General features: G+C 38.5%; 1 protein-coding gene across 4 annotated transcripts in view; it reads left to right on the top strand.

The window, feature by feature from the left end:
- The window catches only part of slc4a3 (solute carrier family 4 member 3), a 69,047-nt gene extending 54,982 nt beyond the window's left edge, over positions 1 to 14,065 (top strand). For all 4 annotated transcript variants that reach the window (XM_044216230.1, XM_044216232.1, XM_044216233.1 and 1 more), the window contains 11 exons: positions 942 to 1,161; positions 2,462 to 2,677; positions 2,772 to 2,920; positions 3,082 to 3,276; positions 3,429 to 3,620; positions 5,259 to 5,348; positions 5,449 to 5,615; positions 5,759 to 6,012; positions 8,843 to 9,012; positions 10,750 to 10,923; positions 12,258 to 14,065. In XM_044216230.1, coding sequence (XP_044072165.1) covers positions 942 to 1,161; positions 2,462 to 2,677; positions 2,772 to 2,920; positions 3,082 to 3,276; positions 3,429 to 3,620; positions 5,259 to 5,348; positions 5,449 to 5,615; positions 5,759 to 6,012; positions 8,843 to 9,012; positions 10,750 to 10,923; positions 12,258 to 12,335 — 1,905 coding nt within the window. In that variant the 3' untranslated portion in view covers positions 12,336 to 14,065. The remainder of the gene's footprint in view (positions 1 to 941; positions 1,162 to 2,461; positions 2,678 to 2,771; positions 2,921 to 3,081; positions 3,277 to 3,428; positions 3,621 to 5,258; positions 5,349 to 5,448; positions 5,616 to 5,758; positions 6,013 to 8,842; positions 9,013 to 10,749; positions 10,924 to 12,257) is intronic.
- The last annotated feature ends 8,959 nt before the right edge of the window (positions 14,066 to 23,024 follow it).

Below are 23,024 nucleotides of genomic sequence, written 5' to 3'. Positions count from 1 at the left end.
TCAGACAATTAAAGGATTGAGTCACAAAAAGCAAACAGATGAATGGTGTAATTTATTCACTCTTCAAAACATTAAGAAATAGATTTCGAATTGATAAAATTATGCCATTTTGTACACAAACATTTTAAAATAAGTAAACATAAAAAAAGGGATCATGTTCTTCCGAGCCATTCGAATTTGCTTTGGTATTTTGGTGCTTAAAAATAAACATAGAAATATAAAGAAAGCTAAAGCAAGTACTGCAGGTCAAGAATCAGAAATAAAAAATATAAAATTGACAATAAGATATTAAAGAATATTTTAAAATATGATAAGGAAATAATAAAGAATATGTACAATATGACGATATGTTATTTATATTACAGTTTGTGCATTATGCAAAATATTTACATGGGAATGTGCAAAAGTTTACAGTATTACTGTACTATAACGGGGAGTTATGGGAGTCGGTGTCAGTGGGGGTTCTGGGCCTTGTTGATGAGGCCGGCTGCAGACGGAAAGAAGCTGTTTTTGTGGCATCAGGTTTTGGTCCTGATGGACCGCAGCCTCCTGCCGGAGGAGAGTGTCTGAAACAGTTTGTGTCCGGGGAGGGAGGGGTCAGCCACAATCTTTCCTGCTCGCCTCAAAGGCCTGGAGGCGTACAGGTCCTGGAGGGAAGGTAGATTGCAGCCAATCACCTTCTCGGCGGAGCGAATGATAGAGGGCAGTCAAGAAAACGACCCCAGTATTAATAAGGTGGAGAGAAAAATGGACACCTGAGAAGTTGAATGATTTTCTAATCACTAATAAGATGGTAACTCAGAGTAAAGCACCTCTCACTACTAACAGATACTGTATATATACACAATTATTGCAGTTATAAATTGTAGATAAGATCCTTTTAGCTTGACTGGCCTTTTTTTAGCATTCTGGTGACGACATTCAATTGTATTTTGCTGTAGAGTTTCCACGAGGTGGCCTATTTTGCTGATGACAGACAGGACCTCCTGAATGGTATCAATGAATTCTTGGACTGCAGCATCGTCATTCCACCCTCAGATGTGGAGGGCAAAGACCTCCTGAAGACTGTGGCTGACTTCCAGAAGCAGATGTTGCGCAAGAGGAAGGAAAGAGAACTCAAGAGGCACCACTCCTCATCTGGAATGGAGCAGAACAACAAAGGTAGTCTGTCAAGTCCCTAAAGACCCTCTTTTCTAAGCCAAATCCTCAATTACTAGGTTTGGAGGAGGCACCTCTGATTCTGCAAGCCAATGTTAGTCCTGCAATGCAAACAGATGGTTCAAAGTCAAACTTCTTTTAAATCGTGTGCAGACCATTCCCTGCATTCGCATTGTTACAAACACAGATGTATTTTTACAGCTATCAAATCAGCAGGGGGGGAAAAGCTGTTGTAATTTTCAGTAGTTTTACAAATTATATGATACATCCCATCACCTCAGTAAACAACTAGCCTTTCCATTCAAAAGTTAGTTTGACATCCTCTTCATACATACATACACAAGTTATATAATATCTAGAAAAACATTAGACTTTTATTACTCTTTTTTAGAATATGATAAAGCTTACTAAAAACTAAATAATATGATTGATGCTTTAAAGCTGCCATCCACCCATTTAAAGGTCCAGTCAGTATTTTTTTTACCAAATAAATGCGATGTATGTTCACATAAATAACTAGAGTTTGAGTTCTAGATAAAAAATTTACATTTTGTGTTCCTCAAGATGTGTGTTGCTGTCCTTTTTTGATACTATCACTGGGATGCGCCAAAGACATTTTCAAATCCTACACATAGCGGCCTATGGGAGGGCCATAAGGATGGGATTATTCTATATTTTTCTTATTATCAGCATATCTCATGAAAAGAACTAACCCAACAATCAGTCCATCTCTCAGTACTTTTCTAATTCCCTAGTGTATCACTCAGACCCAAGCCTTCCAACTGAAGATCATAACAAAACAGGTCACAAATATATTTATATTTTTAAACAATGCTCAGTAATTTCTTAAAACAGTTGGGCACTGTAGTTTTTAGGAAATGTTACTCAAACAGGAGTAAATGGTGCATTTGTTGGGGACTATTTTCAGCTGCGGATTAATACCCATTTGTTGCTCTTGTGAATATTTAAGGTAGCAGGACAGTCTATGTTGGATCAACGCAACTACAGTGACCGTGTTCATGATAATGAAGGAACAGCTCAGGCTTTAGATACACAGACAATACTTGTTAGAAAAATATAGAATATCACCAGTGTTTTCCTTGTGGTAGTGAGTTGCCTCTTACCTTGTAGATTTTGTTGGTGGTGTTTATATTTGCATTACAGATTGTGCCTTTAATTTACTTGAATTTATTGTCTTATTTATTTATTTGACTTGTATAGTTGTTTATTTAATTGCTATATTATTATGATGAAGATCATTAGTAGTTTCTTCATGTAATGGAGCCATTAACAAACCCCCTAGAGGTGAGTCCAGAGGAGGAGGAGGAGGGAGACCAGGAGGTGGACCCATTAAAGCGCTCAGGGATCCCTTTCGGAGGCCTGATCCACGACATCCGCCGCCGCTCCCCACACTACGTCAGCGACTTAAAAGATGCCCTGGACATGCAGTGCATCGCTGCTGTCATCTTCATCTATTTTGCTGCACTGTCGCCCACTATTACATTTGGAGGCCTGCTGGGTAAACTGAAACTACAAGAAACAAGAAATTTGGATTCCATGTCATTTTGATAACTGTGCTCTGAAGATGTGTTTTTGGCTGTTTTCACATACAGGGGAAAAAACAGAAGGCATGATGGGAGTGACTGAGCTTATTGTGTCAACTGCAACTCTTGGAGTTATATTCTCGCTGCTTGCTGGTCAGCCCCTTCTCATCATAGGCTTCTCGGGACCCTTACTGGTGTTTGAAGAAGCCTACTACAAGGTACTTTATCTGAGAATGTAGAAATTATATGTGTTTACACACTAACTACCACATAGTATATTGCATACTCCAGTTTTTGTGTAAAATAATTAAAAAATAATTAAAATAATTCCCATTTTCCCCTGACCATGTAACCATCATGTCTGTGTCTTTTCACTCAGTTCTGTCAGGCCCACAACTTTGAGTACCTGACTGGTCGAGTGTGGATTGGTTTCTGGCTCATCTTCATTGTGCTGGTGATTGTGGCAGCAGAGGGTAGCTTCCTTGTTCGTTACATCTCGCCCTTTACCCAGGAGATTTTTGCTTTCCTCATCTCCCTTATCTTCATCTATGAGACTTTCTCTAAGCTCATCAAGGTAACTACGCCAGATATCGCACAGCACACTGAGCTCAACAAGAAATAAATGACACTTTTTTATGCATATTTCCCCATAACAAGAATATATCTGCAAAAAGCCACTACAACCAATCAACAGACGATAAACTGAGACTCTCTTCTTGTTTCCAGGTGTTTAAGGAACATCCACTGATGGCAATGTATCCGACTGACTCCACCCCAGCTACTGGGCTTCAAGATGTTGATGACCCCATCTTCAACCAGCCTAACACTGCTCTCCTGTCTCTGGTCCTCATGATGGGAACTTTCTTTGTTGCTTTCTTCCTCAGGAAATTCCGAAACAGTCGGTTTTTGGGTGGCAAGGTACCCTGCTTTACTGAGTCTCTTAAAAACGATAAGATTCAGAGTAGATATCAGGCTTCTCATGGGCATTTAAAAGTATCCTGTACAGCTTTCTTGTAAATGAACAAAATCATGCTGACATTGTGTGTTTCTGACCAAAATTCATAGTGTGTATCCTCGAGAACATGTTGAATGCATTTTCTTCCTCACAAAACATTTACAAAGCTGATTTTTGATTTTTTTATATTTTGAAGCCTGCATTGTTGACAGCACATCCATGTTTTCACCACCTTGTAATCTTCTTATTCTTCTTTCCCTATTGATATGTTTGTTGGCACATTGCTTCCACCCTCTGTTGATTAGTGGAATAATGTGAAACCGTAGACAGGAACGTGTCATGCGCATGAGAAACGAAGAAAAAGGGGGCCCGCTTTTTCAAAGCAAAACATGGAGATGCCATGGAGCAAAACATTGCTCCATGGCACTACTAGTGGTGAAAAAGTCCACAGGGTTCCTTTAAAGGGACAGTTCACCCCAAAATCAAAAACACATATTTTTCCTCTCACCTGTTGTGCTATTTATCCAGCTAGATTGTTTTGGTGTGAGTTGAATATAAAGGAACTAGATGGCACTCAGCTTTGAAAAACTCAACAGCAATGTCTCTTTACAGAAATCATGACCCGGTTACTCAAGATAATCCACAGACCTTATTGTGAGCAGTTTCATATAAGAACTATTGGTAGAAAGAAAATAGTTCCTACATGAAACTACTCACAACAAAATCTGTGGATTATCTTGAGTAACCGGGTCATGATTTCTGGAAAGAGACATTGCTGGTGAGTTTATCAAATCTAGTTTTTTGGCGCTTTGAGCACCACAAGCCGAGTGCCATATAGTCCCATTATAGTCAAAAAAAGCAGGCATCTCTACGGCCGATATCTCCAAAACTCGGCAACTCACTCCAAAACAATCTAGATGGATAAAAAACAATACAGGTAGGAGGAAAAATATGTATTTTTGATTTTGGGGTGAACTGTCCCTTTAAATCCACTTAATGTAAAAAGTCACCACACAAAATGTGTATTGCCAATATAGCTTATATTTGTTCTGATTGTGTATTTTATCACACTGTGAATAATTGTCCAAATTTAGTCAATCACAAGATGTGTCCAGCACAGCTACAAGAAATCTTAACAGAAGCTGTCTAACACTTACTATTAATGTCAGGTTTTGTTGTCACCTTATAGCCTGTCAACATAGTGAGAAAACAGAAACATTAATACATATGTATAGGTGTACATATGGTGTGTCCAGAAAGGAGCCTTTGGGCTTTGACGGTAACCCAAAGTGTATATGTAAAATAAAAAAATATAAATAACAGACATTATTAAAGCCAATATTTACAGATAGATGATAAATAGAGCACTTGTAGTGGCATTGGTTAGAATTAAAGCAATACAATAGTAAATACTGTATCATACAAAGGAATTCTGTTCATGCTGGGTGCCTCAAGGCTGTAGATAACAATTCAGGAGCTCTGAATAGCCATGGCTGTTTGAGGGAAAGTGGACACGTCAATCATTCACACTTTTTATGTGATAAGAAGTGTGCTGAATGTTGACTTGATTTTATTTATATTTGGTTTCTCAATATCCCCAGGCCAGAAGAATCATTGGTGACTTTGGCATCCCCATCTCAATTTTAGTTTCAGTATTAGTGGATTACGCCATCACTGACACTTACACACAGGTAACACAGCAACAGCAGCAGTTGAAGTGCATTTTTATTACAGTTCCAACAAATCAGTGCTTTTTCTCAGTACTCTAACATTATGTTTATTTACTTTAAGAAACTCGATGTGCCATCAGGCTTCTCAGTCACCTCCCCTGACAAGAGAGGTTGGTTCATCAGTCCCTTTGGTGACAAGCAGCCCTTTCCCACCTGGATGATGGGAGCTTCTGTTATACCTGCCCTTCTCGTCTTCATCCTCATTTTCATGGAAACTCAGATCACTTCGTATGTACTACACAGTATGATTATCTACAGTGGTAACGCTCTGGGTGTAGAATCTGTGTGTGCAATAGTAGGGTATACTTTTTACAAACTGTGTGCTTTACTTCACTTCCACTTTTTAAATATTTTCCCATTTTTCCCATCAGATTGATAGTCAGTAAGAAGGAGCGTCGCTTGGTTAAAGGCTCAGGCTTCCACCTGGATCTTCTGCTCATCGTCATTCTGGGTGCCATCTGTCCTCTTTTCGGCCTGCCGTGGCTCACTGCGGCCACTGTGCGCTCTGTCACTCATGTCAACGCCCTCACTGTCATGAGCAAAGCCACGGCGCCTGGCGAAAAGCCCATGATCCAGGAGGTGAAAGAACAGAGGCTGACTGGACTTCTTGTGGCTGTTCTTGTTGGTAAGAGGAAAGGGAAGGATGGCAGTGTGGGGTGCCAATTGACCATTGGCTAAACCCCACCCCCAAACAGCGATTGTCCAATCATAACTTAGCAACCATAGCTAGGCACGCAGGCCTGTCAAGCTATATATTTCTGCACATGCTGAAAAGGTGTGCATTGGGCTGTAGTAAGAGTGATACTCACTGTTTCAAGATTTCAGACGGTGGCTTTTTTAGCCTTTACAAAACCAAAAACACAAGACTAGAACATCCACCCTGTGGGAGCCAAGAAGCTAGTATATCAGAGTTTAGAGTAATGATAGCGACTTTGTCCAGCTCTTTTTTCTCTTGTAAAAGTAAAGAACTAACATTTAAGTACAGCTCAGAGCTAACTAGCTCTACCCTGCAATACACAAACAATGCTGCTCCTTTATTTCCACGTCTTCTACATGGATCATCAACTGGTGAGAATGCTGACTTTTTGCCTGGGACTAGCTCTAGCCTCAGTTTTTTAGCATGATATCATGTATGCAGCTATTATGTACATACTACATGACTCGTTAACAGGATTTACATTTCAAAACGAATCAGCTGGAAACATTAAAAAGTCAGCTGGAGACAGAGTTTTCAACCAACTCACAGAGTTTTAAAGTTATCATTAGCTTACGCTAGCAGCAGTTGAAAAACTCTGCCAGCGACGATGGTTGTTGGTTGGCTTTTAAGTACCATATGAAATCTTGTTTTAGTATAAATTTAATTACAAATTAATAAAGAAAAGCTACAAAATATTTATCTCATTAAAATTCACTATATAAAAAAATCACAACAGTGCATCTGGAATGAGCTGGAGGAAAAGACGAATCTATTCAATTCAATTTTATTTATATAGCGCCAATTCATAACATAAGTTATCTTATTGCACTTTTCCTATAGAGCAGGTCTAGACCGTACTTTTTATAATATTAATTACAGAGACCCAACAAATCCCACCATGAGCAAGCATTTGGCAACAGTGTCAAGGAAAAACTTCCTTTAAGAGGCAGAAACCTCGAGCAGAACCAGACTCAATGGTGGGCGGCCATCCGCCGCTGCCGTGTTTTGCCAGGTTTTGAGAGAGAGAGAGACAGAGAGAGAGAGAGAGAGAGAGAGAGAGAGGGGGGTTTTGGGGGAGAGGGAGGCACAATGCAAATACCACCAAGAATCTTTTTTATATTTTATTTATTTTTTAAATACTAGAATAGTAATTGTAGTGTTAATATTAATAAATTAGTAATAATAGGAATGACAGCTATAGGAAAAATAATGTCAGTATTAGTAACAAAGCCAATAGCGAGCAGGGACACAGGGGCAACAGGTGGCCCACAACCACAGATCCAGACTCTGCAGCTCCGGAGGCAGAAATACCTGCTGAAAGTGACAGAAGGAGAGAGGAGAGAAACAAGAAAGCACAAAACTACGGGAGAGAGAAGATGTCGAGTTAGTAACATGCAGTAATGGGATAAAAATGCATACAGATGGAGAGGGAGAGAAGGCGGGAGGAAAGAGGTGCATCATGGGAAGTCTCCCGGCAGTCTAGGCCTATAACAGCCTAACTAAGGGATGGTTCAGGACTCACCCGAGCCAGCCCTAACTATAAGCTTTATCGAAGAGGAAAGTCTTAAGCCTACTCTTAAATGTGGAGATGGTGTCTGCCTCCCGAACCTAAACTGGGATCTGATTCCAAAGAAGAGGAGCTTGATAACTGAAGGCTCTGGCTCCCATTCTACTTTTGGAGACTCTAGGAACCACAAGTAACCCTGCATTCTGGGAGCGCAGTGTTCTAGTGGGGTAATAAGGTATTATCAAACCTTTAAGATACGATGGTGCCTGACCATTAAGAGCTTTGTAGGTGAGGAGAAGGATTTTAAATTCTATTCTGGATTTTACAGGGAGCCAGTGCAGAGAAGCTAATATTGGAGAAATATGTCTCTTTTCCTAGTTCTTGTCAGTACACGTGCCGCAGCTTTCTGGATCAACTGAAGAGTTTTAAGGGACTTATTCGGGCAGCCGGATAATAAGGAATTGCAGTAGTCCAGCCTAGAAGTAACAAATACATGCACTAATTTTTCGGCATCATTTTGAGACAGGATGTGCCTGATTTGAATCTGAACTACTGATCAATTCCAGAGCAATTATTCTATTTTATTATCTGGCTTATCTGGCTGTGGGGGTTGTATTTTTCTACAGCATTATTACAGTGCTGGAATTTCCAGGCAATTATTTGTCTTGAAAAAAACAAACCTTAGCTCTAAGGCACAGAATGGCAATTCTGCAGCTCCTGTATGTCTAGACATTCATGAAGTATGAATCAGCTGCTGCAACAGCTTTAAATGATTTTACATTCTGTTTACAAATTGTCTTCAAAAATTAACTGAAAGAGTAATTTTTCCAAATGAAAATTGTTAAACACAAAATGCAATGTCTGACATTGCAACATTGTTTTCATCTGCTGACTAGTACTATTTTGCCAGCAGAATATCTTGTTTCAGTTAAGGTAGGTTCCCAAAGTCTTAAGTATAGTTTGATCCAGTTTGGGTATACAACCATATTGACTCATCATGATTGTTGAGCTTTTGTTTGATTGAAATGTTATTTGGATTAGGAATAAGACTTTTTGAATTAGCCCAAATAGCAATTCAACCAAGGCAGCTGAACAGTTTCAAATAAACAGCATTGCCATTGTGTTTGTCATGAGGGCTGTTCCCTTGTTGAATGAATAATTCTCTCCACAGTTCTTGTACATGTGTGCAGTGTCTCAAAAACAGTAATTTAATTTGAAAAATCTCACCTTTAACACCTTTCTACCCATCAGGTATGTCCATAGTGATGACAGACGTGCTCCGCCTCATCCCTCTGGCTGTGCTCTTCGGCATCTTCCTGTACATGGGGGTCACCTCACTGACAGGCATCCAACTGTATGAACGCATCACACTTATGGTCACGCCCGCCAAACATCACCCTGACCACATCTACGTCACCAAGGTAACACACGCAATAACAATGTTTACAGTACATGCCTTCGTCTTCTATTATTAGTGGTAAGATGGAGAAGACAAACCCAGCAGAGTGGTAACTGCAGCAGAGTCCAGGCAACCATTCTTCTGCAGTCTTGTTTTTTACCTTGGTTTGATAGAGAGACCTGATTATTCAGATCCCTGTATACATGATACATGAACATTGTCCAGGTGTTTACAGCTATGCAAGTCTTGGACTCAAACTCACCCTAAACAGAGAGCTACATCAACATTTAAGGATAAACACAGTTTGCTTTATGCCCCCCTGGTCACTGCAGCATTCCTCACACTGCTGGGTTTAGCGTCTCCATCTGATCATCAGTAAGGAAGAATACAACTGTATTACTGGTGTCAGATGTTAACTCTCATTTCAGTGTGTTGATCCTCATTGTGTTGTTTATTGTGATAGTTTTTGTTTTACTGACAAACTGCATTGTAACTCTAGTTCAGAAACCTGGTGTTTACATACTATGGTATTCCCATTTCTATCGAAGCACTTCAGATAGCATATTCATGATTCTCAAAAGTCGGACAAAGGCTTATCCATGTTGTTGAAACCAGGATATTAAGTTTACATGTGCCACACATAATCTGGATACTTTATAACCTGATCATAGTCGGGATACTAGAAAGAATGTAAACGTACTTAAGTGATGTAGCAGAAGGGGGTAATATTAAAGGATAGCTTCACAGTTTTTCAAGTCTGTCATAAAACAATAGTCAGATGCCCATATGAACATTGTAACAGGGAGCTGCAGTGGAGGGATAGTAACAAAAAGAGGGAATTTCATAATAAAAAAACCTGTAACTTGTAAGATACTCACTTGATTTGTATAGCTCAGATTATGACGCCTTATATTAACTTCAGATTATCTTCAACCAAAGACGTGGGTTTTCTATCATGCAAACAGCACACAATGCATCAACTTCAGGGGGGGCAAGGCTAAGATAGTAAATGAAAATATAATAATAACGAAACCAAGCACTATCTTCAACACAAAAAATTGCAAAAGAAACACCAATACCAAACTAATTTACTCATTAAAATAGGAGAAAAATGAGAGGATGACAAAAGGGCAGTTTATGAGTTAGTAGCCACAACTAGACTAACACAACCAACATGTTGGCATATAATACATAGCAGAAACAGGGCGCATGTTTCTTTTTGAGTTTTAGAGCCGCTGTCACCTCGTTAGTTCAGAGAATTCACACAGTAAACATTTATCATTCATCACTAAATATGGTCAGGCATTTGATTAAGCAATGAACAGAGAATAGTCAAAAGAAATATCTTTGGTAAATCTGTTGTAATGTAAATGTATTCAGAAGTAGCCTTCTGAAGTAGTAGGACACATGGCTCGCCCACACATGGCTGTACATTAGCTGAAAATTGGCAATTCTGGACCTAATGTCACTTGGTGTTGAATTGAAATCAATCAATAAATTTTTTGGTGGGCGTGAAAAACACATGAAAAGGACAGGAAAATGAATTCCCTCTTGCATATTTTACACAAATCATTAGATCCACTAGATGGAGCCAAAAACATATATGATTTTCTTAATGCAGGGGAGCAGTTTGGGATTCAATGTCTTTAATGTGCCCTTGAGTACTTGAGTCTTTCATACTATGTGTATGTGTGTCTTTACTGTGGTCTATGGTCTATTGGTTTTCTACCCATTAACCACCACATGTGTGTTGCTTCAGGTGAAGACATGGCGTATGAACATGTTTACCATCATTCAGCTGGCGTGCATCGTGGCTCTGTGGGTAGTGAAGTCTACCGTGGCCTCCCTGGCATTCCCCTTCGTCCTCATCATGACGGTGCCGCTGCGCCGCCTCATCCTCTCCAGGATTTTCGAGGAACGTGAGCTCCAGGCGGTAGGTTGGGTAGCAGAGACATTTTAGGAATGTTTGAATCTTTGCCATAATAATCTGATCCCACATAGCCTCAGGATACTGATTTTACAGCAAATTTAACATTTGATGGATGTTAGCCTGTTTTTATATCTATCTAACACTAACATCTCTTAGAGAAATGCTACAAATGAACTACGAATGATTTTTTTCCTCTGTGATCATGGACAGCTTCCTCCAAATATTTTCAAACGATTTGCAAATATTTCTTTTTGCACTGTGTTCTAACCAGAAAAAGGGTCACAGTCCATCCTGAAGCTGGGCTTCATGTTTTCTTGGTTAGATCCCCCAAACCCATACATGTCATCACTGTCAGATTAAAACCTTCCATTTAACAAAATGTCAACTTTTTCAGGAGCTAGGATAAACAGCTTTGTTCTTAACTTGACCACCATTCGTGTTGTGTTCATCCAAAGGTCTCATGAACCCAAGGCACTGTAGAATTGCCTCAAACTACAGAGAACCTTGAAATCAAGTTCAAACTGGAAAATTACCTAAATTGGACCTCCATGATGTCAGATCCCTCACCCCTCTAACCTTCACCCTTGAACGCTTTGAACTGCCTTGTTGTTGAAAGGTGCTATATATACAAATAACTGCCTTGCCTTGCTTTCACCCTTACAGTATATGAACCAGATTATATTCTTTAAATGTATTTTTCTACATTTTTAGTTTTTGCTTTTGGGCGCATTTTGGGATATACTTGGGCTTTCTTGCCGAGAGTTAGCTAGCGCCAGCAGTCGGCTAACTTATCTTAGCACAAAGATTGGAAATAGTCCAGCACACAACCCCCCACACAACGACGAATTGTTGTTTTTACACTTTGTTATTTGTATGGATTAAACAAATGAGATGCGTGTTAATTAATGAGCTTAAGCAGTGCTGGTAGGCCAATTGTGTTACCTTCGGACAGAGCCAGGCTAGCTGTTTTCTCTCGTTTTCAGTCTTTATGCTAAGCTAAGTTAGCCAGCTGCTTGCTGTAGCTTCATACAGCCAGAAAAGAAAGCCAATAAGCATATTTCCCAAATTGTCATACTTTTCCTTTCATAATTAGCAGATTTAACAATAGTTGTTGAATTTATAGTAGAATCACATATCTACTATCATAAAATCTACCTGAGTCCACCTGAAAGCAGACAGAGACCCACCTTTTCACATGGTCCAATAATTTAGTCCGCACCAGAGTTTGTTTGAACATCACCAAACAGGTTAGGTATGAAAGCATCCTAAGTTGCCTGATTTTGACCTTTGAGCAAACCTTGAATGAAAATGACTGAAGATAATTTGTCTTTTCACAGCTGGATTGCGACGAGGATTCTCCCAACTTTGATGAAGATGGACGAGATGAGTACAACGAGATCCACATGCTTGTATAAATTTAAATTGGTCCCAGCCAATATGACTTCCTCTATCCTCCAACTCATTTTAACCAATCAGAGCAAGCCTCTTTGGAAACGGTGACAAAGCGAGAGGAGCTACCGTAATGGTGTTTGTAAAATATTCAAAGGCTATAGCTGGATAATCACCTCTTACCTTTGTTTATTCCAGTTTTTTTTAAAGAACACACCTAATGTTAGATCTCTGTGGTGGTGGTGTTGTGTTAAACTCCCTGAAGATGTTATTCTGTCAGAAGCCAGAAAATAGCCCCAAGAACCCTACCTGGGCTGGACGATGTAAATCTAGCAAAAAACGTAACTTACATGAACACTTTATCCAACTTCTTATCCTATCGATCCCTTTAATTACTCTGCAGGTTCTGGGCATAAGTGCAATGATGATGGTGACCTGGGCATAAGTGCAATGATGATGGTGACCTCTAGGTGTACAGCGGGCTGGATGATTCAGATGTATTTTGTCCCGAAAGCGGGAAATAGGGTCAATTTGCTTTCATTTCACTTCATTCAGGAAGCGGATTTTCATCAAAATTCATAATTGTCCAGATGAATTGACACTAAATCTCAAAGCCCTGAATTCCACTGTCTATGTAGTTTAGCTGTCGTTTTCTGTTACCCTACTGCCATTGCCTATAGGTTGCAATGATGTGCAAACAAAGAGTTAAGTAGCCTTTTTCCTTTCTGTACAGACATTTAGCAATGAGCACTGGGCAAAAGTTCACCTTTTTTGCTGCCATCCGAGTTCCCTGGCACAAAGCCTCCTCTCTAAATGTAGTCTCCCCTTGAAGCCAACAGCTCTACAGAGACTGTGCAAGCCTCTTCAAGGGGTGTTACTGTACTTTGTTAGGTGTTTAATGCTCAACATACCAGACTAACCCCACATTTATTGTGACCTTGGATGTATAAGTAAATAACTAACATGGTCTCAACCTTATTTTTCTACTTTGTTGTATCTATTTATTTTGTGACCTTTGGACTTAATGCCATGCCAGATTATCAGTGATGTTTAGACTCCAAATAGCTTAAACATAAAATAAAAAGAACATTCTGTAGGTTGACACATTCAAAACAGAAAATATGTCATTATTCATCCATTCTTTCATCTTCTCAGCAATATTTCCATAGCGTGGTGCATTTTTCACAGATGTCATGAATAGTATAATAACACACTTGACTGGAAAAGCATAAAAACTAAGCAAACACACAAGTACTGAAAACACTGGGGAACAGTTGAGTGTTGGCAGGATGTATGAATGATGCATTGTACAGTAAGACTGAGCTTGGAATTATAATGTAACATCTGTGTTCAGAGTTGTTTTGAAATACCCAGAAATTTAGTTTTCACCTCCTATATTGCGAGCCTACTATAGAAATTTAATTACCATTCAGCCATGACACCATTTTCAGAAACCTTACTTCTGCCACATAGAAACACCAGACTCAAAATTTCACAAGATATAATAATAAAATATAATAATTCATTAACAAGTTGTGCACAGATTTGTGTGATGCTCTTATTTAAGTAGAAGAGGAAGTAATTCAGTGATTTTACTAAAAGGCCCATGTGTTAGACTACACACGGTCCACTCAAAATACTTGTTGTGTGGACATTAGATTAAAGCCTGAGGCTGTGAATGAAAGGAGGCCTAAATGAATTACATACATTCTGACGATTCTGGGATGCTTTTTCAAACATGTGGTAATAAAGTTTTGTAAAAAAAAAATAAATAAATAAATAGTGATCAGATATTAGCAGATGCACTTGGATTTATATTATGAAATGAAATAGGCCACAGTGCAAAAAGCCCTACTGAATTCTTTGATCACTGATCACATTCAAGGGCAATAGAGTTTCTCTGAAAGGTGCTAGATGCGAAGGATTAATCAATTTAAAATGGAAGAAAGTTTATGCACGCTGTCACTATTCCCAATTCGATATTTAGTCAATAAACATAACGTTTTCAGAGTTAATAGTATGCAGAATCCTTCTATCATTACACCTTTCACTATTTTTTCTGCGTGTTCACCTCTACACTGTATCTGCTGCAAGGGATAAAAAAATGTACATTAAATGTACATTAAATAGAACAAAATATAAAAAACTATATAAAAAATATGTTATTTTTTCTTGTATTCACCTGATATTAATGATTACTGCTGCAGGCGAACAATCAACTAAAAAACTCCAAAGTGCTAAAAAGTGGAGCACAGATGATGACATTCTAAAAGTACTGAAAAACTTTTAATGGTCACCAGTGTAGTATAGTTTTTGTATGCTAACGAGAAGAATTAGTTTATCTCATTTCACATAACCGTGCCCTCCATTTTAAGCCATGCAAGAATTCTGTCTCAGGGGAAACTGACCTTCGATCTGTAAATATTGCTTCCCAGCCTTTAGTTTGTTGTCTCTTTTGTGTACATAAAGCGGTCAAGGCAATCCAACACTTGCAATGTAAAAATATATGGCTTACAGTCCAGGCTTTTGTGTTATACAATGGAGAAAAGGAGGTCAATTGAAGAGAATAATGTGTTTATGCCAGTGAAGTGACACGGAAATATAACTGTAAATTAATACTTTTTTCCCCCATCCATTGTTCTCTTTAGGATTACACTTGAAGCTACACTTTGATGTGAAGCATACAGCTGCTGTAATCTGTATTTAATTATGCAGGTCCTCAAGTGAATGAGTTACTGAATGTGCTTTACATTAGCACTCTATATAGCCCTTTCATTTAAAATAGGTTGCGCTGTTAATTGACCTTTTCAACCACATGTTTATGTTTCAGGGTTTACAAAGACTTGAATGGCAGACTGAGGGCAGAGACACTGATACGTTTTTCTACTGTACTTGGCCCCACTGTGTTCATGACATTATTGAATGTAGACAGGCATGTTTGGCTGATTTGATTTTGCTTGTGAGATTTAGCAAAGCTGATTCCAATTATAGATATAGGTTCATTAACGACAAAGCTATTGCATGACCACAAACAAATTTAAGTGATAGTTAAGGGTAAAAGATGCTTTGAGCACACAAAAAGGATTATCTGTTAGATGTAAGCGAGCAGGGCTGTAGCCACAAATAATTTTAAAGAGACCAGGAAAAAAAAACATGTAAAATGTTGTATTAGAGGACCTATAATGCTCATTTACAGCTCTATATTTTTATTCTAGGATTCCACTAGAGTAGCTTTGCATGATTCACAGTTTATACTGGCCCTTTATGCAGACCCTCAGTTCATCCTTTGTCCATTTTAATTCTGTCTGTCTATTTCTCTGTATTTACTGTTTATCAGACCACAAATGGAGCTGCATTAGCTAGCTAGCTGCAGCTAGCTAATAGCGCTAGCTGCACGGCTAACATAGTTAACGGTAGCTGCAGTTAGCAGTTACTTTAGCAACAAGTAAAGCTATATGTCCATTAAGAAACTAACAAGGGATGAAGGGTAGTCCTGAGCAGAGTAGTATCGCATAGCCAGACCTATTTCCACACTTCATTTTAGCGCTATGATCAGAGCGCCTGAGAGCAGCCGACTCAGACAGACTGATGGATGGGCACGTCCCTGTACTCAGCCATGCTCAGAGCCTCGCTGCCAATGACAAATGTGTGAACAAGATGGTGGAATTGCACTGAGGCGTTTGAGGCTGGTGTCAGGCAGTGTCTTCTGTGGGACAGAAGTCCTCCCTTTGGCAGGGACTTTAGATTTTGTGACTTTTAAGACCTTTTACATACACAAAAATACACAATAATGGGCAGAGAAAAACCCGAAAAAGCATAATATGGCCTCTTTAATATGGATATTTTTCCATGTGTAATTCATCAGCTGCTTTTTTTTTTTTTTACCTTATTTTGTTTTTATTAATTTAAAACAATTATATGTCCAAGTATCCTTATATGAAGAGCTTGATTACATTCTAGTCAGGAAAATTATTTTTTAATTTATATGTTTAGTAACATTTCTTGGCCGGAAAATAGCCCAATTTAAAAGAACCAAGTCTAAGAAAATATTGGTATCAGCCTTTAAAACCATATGTACTTTAAGATTATGAAATGCAACTACAATTCAGGTCCCCAAATTCCTAGAAAACAAATAAAGAGGACATGACCTCTGTGTGTAGTAGCTACAGCCCTGTAAGCCAGCAGTAAGGCTTCCTCTGCTCTCTGTCTTTAAAGTCACAGCAGAACAGCTCATTTAAATTGACCTGGAGTATCTGGTTCAAAGATTTTAATTGTAACCTTAATAGCTGGACGTGCGCATGTCTTGTTGAAGTCTCTTAGCCAAAAATGTTTGGTAAGCAGTTTGACATTCTCAAGATTCGGACTCAGACAAACTGAGAAAAGTGAGAGCAGATTTTTAACAGGGTTTTTACACCAAACTTGTTTTAAGCTGATAAATCTGTCCATGCACGTTCTCATCTTGACTATCAGCTTCATTAAAGCTTGAATTTGTTTTGTGTCTGATGAATAGTTTTGTCATTAATTACCTTCCATGTATAACCAGCACAGGCTAATATTCAGTTAATTATACGCACACCACTTAAAAGTGCAATGCTGTGAGAAACAAAGATTAGATGGACACCAACTGTGATCGTCTGGTCAAAAACATTTTGACCTGGTGAAGAACAAGCTGGGAACAGAAGGTCTATTTAAATATAGATTAGAAACATTGTGCAGGAGTTGAACTAATACTAAATTAGCTCATTAACATCTGATGTGACTTTTGACCAGTACTTTTTTGGCCCAAGTAGTTGGGATCTGCCATCTGAATCCAGTGGAACTATGTATTTGCTGTGCTGGTTCGTAAAAGAGTCACAAGGTCTATTCAACACATCCACGTGCTATAGTTATGACAAGAACTGGTGTCTGAGTATGTGTGGAGCTGCGTAGGCCATAGCCAAGACAGAGCCGGCAAAGCGTATACTTAGCAAAACATCCTTTCAGTATTTACACAAGAGAAAAAGTGGAATTGTGGGTATTATTTAAGATAATAAAAGGTATGGTGCTGCCACTCTGTCCTGTCTGGGCGCTAGATGTTGAAACACGCAAGATGAAAAGAAAAATAGTTTTTTTGACCCTCAAAAAGTTCTGCCATGTCAATACTCTAGTTTACCACGTTTCGTCGCCTTATACCACCATGGTAGCAGGGCAGACCACCCACCCAAATCTAAGACTTGGTTCTGTTATTTTTGAACCTCTTTTAAGTCAACATCATTGGTTTGAGTAAAGATGTCTGGCGATCTTGGAGTTCTAGCATATGGAATAGTGTATTAAGTTTGATCATTATATAACTATAAATCAGATATGTGTGAAACTAGATCAGCTATTATAAGGATGGTTGTTCATGTGATATTCTCTCAAGAGCAACAGAGTTATAGTGTATAGTTAGTATCTTTTGGATACTATAGGAATGCCATTCATTTTTCTTTAATTACACTGCATACCAAAGGATTAGTCCCTTAGCAGATTAGTTTCCTAATTTTGGTCGTCACATTTTGTTCACATCACCTATGTTGTAAATTAAATACTAATACTTTGTGGATAGTCTTTTTTATTCAGTGAAATGCTCTCTTTAACATAAAAGGTTTTATTTCAGTGTTGTGACAGGTATGTTCATTAAGGAACACCTATGATTTCTGCAACCATACCACTCATTTAAAGCCATGATTTCCATAAAACTTCCATAAACAGTATTTATTTTAAAGCACTGTATTAAGGGATTTTTAACCTCTAGAGCACAGAAAGCAATGTTAAAAACATTAAGGGTTAGTGTGTTCGCAATTAACTGCCTTGTTACACATCCAACAGAAATAGAGAAACATGCGTATTCCATTGGAGTCCAGTATTGTTCATTTTCTCTTTGGTGTAGTCCATCAGTTCTTGAGAAAAAGTGTGTACTCTCTTTAATGCCCTCTTGTTTACTTATCTGTCTGCCATGCTGGGCAGGTAGGGTGCACTCAGCACAGCACAGAACTGCAGATTTGGGTGTTGATTCTCTGAGATTGACCTGCACTAGCACCAATTTCACATTATAGGCATAGTCATTAAGAGTCAAAGTTGAAACTGAAAACACTGTACATCGTTTTGATGACACACAGCTGGTCTTCATGAGGTCTACACAACAATCCTTTGATATATACGAAGCTGATGACAAATTATGAAATGCAGTATGTTTGCATTGGTAACACAGACTTCGGTCATGTGGATACTTGAATAGCAGGTCCATCTTGTTATGGCTGTAAAGAGGTTTTCAAACAACTGTAAAACATTATTTTTTTGTCTGAAATAAATATTTATTATGTGTTTGAAATAAAAACAGAATCATTCTTTTTTGTCAACTTAAAAATTTAAACAATATAACAATACAGATTATCCAAGTATCACATAGACTTCTGGAATGAAGTTGGTGTGAAACTGCGGTAAGTCATTAAGGTTTTGTTTTCTCTACTTACTAGAGGTGCCAGATGGGTGGGGTTCACCATATATGACAAAATAATGAGTTCCAGAAAGTTCAGACACTCACAGCAAAGTATTTAGACAAATATAAATTTCTGCCCATGGGATATATGATATTCTCATTGCATGCTGATTTATGGAACATCATTACACACCCAGCCCAACCCACTAGGAGATATAGAACTTTTGACGAGAAACAAGTACTACAACAATGACAGTTGCTTTGGAAGAAATATCCAAAGCAACTGTGGTGCACCATTGATATCATGCAATTTAATGTTTTAGTATGAAAATGAAAAGATTTGAACATATTAAATATTAGTGGAAAATATTGCCCATATTTGGACACTTTGATAAGAATATTCCAAGATGTAAAATCTGTGCTTGTTACTTTTTGAACGTTTTTGTGTACGTGTATACACATGTATCTATTCTTTAAAGGAAAATTGCTGTTCTTATTTTCATAATTGTGGCAGTTCTGACTATGGGTCATGCCAACGTTGAACTTGACACCTCTGTTTTAGAGATATCAGGAAGATTATATCGAGGCAAACACCTGAGCTTTCTAAATAAACTTCAGTTTTACATTAATCATTTGTCTATGAGTCAGACCAAAAGTAAGCACAGAAATTACAAGTGCAAAGTTAGCCTGACCTACTGTCAGAAAGGCTACAATTAAGAGAATACGTTCCAGGCTGAACTATACTGCTGTTTCCCTTTGTCAGCTCAGCACATCAGAGCCCCAAAGTGCTGGGCATGTGCCGGGTAGTGAGATTAACACACACAAGTGGCAAGAAGAGTGTGGCAATGATAACAGGTGCTATTAACAGAATGAGAGTGGTGAGTGGGGGGTCGTGGGCCTGTCCACAAAGCGAAAAGTACATGTGATGGACCTCCAAGAAAATCTTGTCTACCAGAAATCCGTGACCCCTACACCAAGACACATTTGCCCAGTTGTCCACGCAATGCTTCACTTCGTTGTAGACGCTGCAGAGGAAGAGAGTAAGGCAGAAGTTAAGATGGCTCAAAATGGTCCCAGCAGTCCTGAGGATTTCACTACTAACACATTTTTATTCATCTATAGGCTGAGAATCAGATCTTGTTAATTCCCTTGACTGAACATACTTCAAGTCAAGTGTGCAATTATTAAGTATATGTACAATTGTATATTTCAGTTATGTTATAGTTGCATAGTGAAGCAATAAAAGCATTTCGCATTAATAGGCATGTTAATTGACATGACAGCTCCACGTTACCAAACGTCACAGTAGTACAACACACTTTTCAGGAGTGTTCCAGGAGCTCAGCAGTCTGAAATAACATCTGTCAGAGCAAATGAAATTGATGAAATTATTTGTCACTATAAACTGAGCTCAAAGAGGTCTGAGATGACTGAACCTGAGCCATCCAAAAGAATGAAACTGTAAAGTGAAAGCTAATTTTGTAATGAAAACATCTCTATGACGAGGGTGCCCTGGTTTAAAAAAGTTTGAGAACCACTGAGCTAAAGCATGGTTTGGAAAGTGGTCACTAATGTACCAATATGATTTGAAGTTCATTGGTTAAAAAAAGGCTGGCATGATTCTTTAAAGCTGCAATTTTAATATCTAAACTCAGCATTTTGAGATAATGCAAAGTTAGCCAAAAACACGTAGCCTTGGAAAGTCCAAGCTGCACCCACTGATGTTTAGGATGCAGCTTACGTTTCACTGTTAAGTTTTGATATGTCACCTCCTCTGGGTGGAGAAGCGACCATAGACTCACTAAACTAACATAAATCATGCACACAGTTGTCACTACAAGATTTTAGTATGGAAAACATCCACTAAAATTCAATTGAGCCTGACAGCTGGAAGCCTGATCAACAAGCTGGGCTGCTTGTGATGATGGACACTCCACCCTAACACACCATTTGAGCTTTAAGGGAGCTCAGCAAACCATGTTAACAGTAAAATATGGATTATTACAGCTATAATTAAAGTCTACTGCAGTGTACTGTAGGTAGTACGGCAAGAGCTAGAGTCTCCACAAACATCTGCTGTCTGGAAATATGAGCCCAGCAGCAACAGTCCAGCACTTTTTCATTAAAAGTTGAGTAATTAGATGAAACTTTGACCAGCACCAAATGTAGCCAGGACACAGGAAAATAGTTGACTTTCCCATGACTAAAGGTCATATTTCTTTATTGAAAAGGCCATAAAAAGTGTGTAATGTGCCACTTTATCCAGCCTTCCTGTGTTTTCACTCACTGGGCTCTACAATGTTGGGCTCAGGGACGGCTTCCTGAAACACATGCATGCCAGGGCTCAAACAGCAACCATTGCCACACACTCATCAATGACATGGTGCATATGCATTTGTAAAAAGATGTTTGCTAATCACACACAATAGTAGTGATGTTTTTTTGGCCTTGATCCTGTTCCTTTAATATGCTTTATTTTAGCCGATACCAATCCTTTGAAAGATGCCTTCGGATCAACTTGGGACAATACGTGTTATAAATTAATGTGGACCACTTGTCCACTCAAATACAATAAATTAGTGTCTGATATAAATTCATTCATACTAATAATTTATGGAAAGAACCCCACATTTGCAAAAAGATGACAAAAAAGAAACTTTAAATAAAATGTACCGTTTTACAGCAGGCCATGGACACCTGTCCTGATAACCACTTGTCTCCATGCTCTTGTTGAAGTCTGACAGGCAGTTGTCAACATTGCTATCAAACATGTGCTGGTCACATGGTGGAACAACAAATTTCGCAGCCATTCCTGGAGAAACCAGACACTTAGTAAAGTAGCAGTAGTAGTAAGTGAGGGTAACAGTCTGAATTCTCCGTACAACTCAAGCCAAACAAGTAACATCATAGACACAGACATGGTTGCTTTATGTCTGTTACATATATTATCAATAAACAAATGAATCCTTAAAAATGACAGAGTTAAAAATCATTTAGCATAAACTCTGTCTCAGCCTTTCATGTTTTTATTGGTTAGTTTATGTACTACACAGCTTTGTAATGTAGAAGAGAATTGTTCGCCAAAGCCCTTTTCGCCATAATCTTGCTTTATATTAGTTGTTTTTACCAGACTGCAGAGGCAGTGCCACCTACTGTCTGAATGAGACTAAGTCCATGCTAATTGGCTAAATTTTGAAAATGTAGTTTAAGTGTGAAAATGACATGTGTCCACATGTGTTAGTAAAGATCTTGTCCACACTGAAAATACCTGGAAAATCACTTCTTCCTCTTTTTTATTCTTGTCTTTCAGTCAGCAAGCAACAAAACTATGTGTCACAGCCCAGTTACTCTGCGGAGTTTCAGCTGGTTAAACCTCCATTCTGTCCCCTCCTGCTCTGTGTTCACCTATACTGTGTTGCAATACAGCCAAACTCACAATTTATTGTGTTGTAATTGACATATTTTTCTGTTCCTGCTGTCAGACTATTGAATGAGCATATAACAGCTATTTGATCACGGGTAATAAATCCGACCAAAACGGAGAGAAAAGCATCACCATCAAATTTTGCCGGCTTAGTGTGGACAGTGCATCAGTTTCAATGAAACCTGATGGGTCAAACTTAACTGTCCATAATGGTTTTTTGTATGGTGCATGAAATATTTTTAAACCTTTATATCACTAGGATTATGACTCTTGCTTTACAGCTTACCCCACATAATGATCCTTTAAACTGCAAACCCACTGATGATTTCTCTTTTATGGTGTGGAAAGACTGCCAGCAAGCTAAGTACTTGGATATATTGAAATCCTGGCTTACCTGTCCAGATAAATGCCAGCAAGTATGCAGTCAACACCATCTATTTAAAAGGAAAAAAAATGGTATTCAAATAAAGTAATTCTGTAATTAAGCTGTTTTAAATAGTGCATAAATTGAATCAATGTGACACAGTGTTCTGTATCAGTCATTTAGAACCAGCTCATACAACAAGAATGCACATTAACCGATCAACTTTTTTACATGCATACATAATGAGGATAAGATGAATGGACTGGTTCTCTGCTTCCTCTGTACAAACAACAAAACTTCATTTTCTAAATGTTTGTTTCTAAATGTTGTCTCAATTTGATATCTGTCATGTCAAGGCGCACAGGCACACTTCCTCCAGCTGGAAAATCAATTTTCTCTGCTTCATCCCCCACACTTTAGTGATAATGTGCAAGACAGTACTTAGATTAAATGCATAACCAAAACACAAA

This window comes from Siniperca chuatsi, linkage group LG12 (genome assembly GCF_020085105.1).
Source record: "Siniperca chuatsi isolate FFG_IHB_CAS linkage group LG12, ASM2008510v1, whole genome shotgun sequence".
NCBI classification, from domain to species: domain Eukaryota; kingdom Metazoa; phylum Chordata; class Actinopteri; order Centrarchiformes; family Sinipercidae; genus Siniperca; species Siniperca chuatsi.
This window is presented reverse-complemented; position numbering and strand designations above follow the sequence as displayed.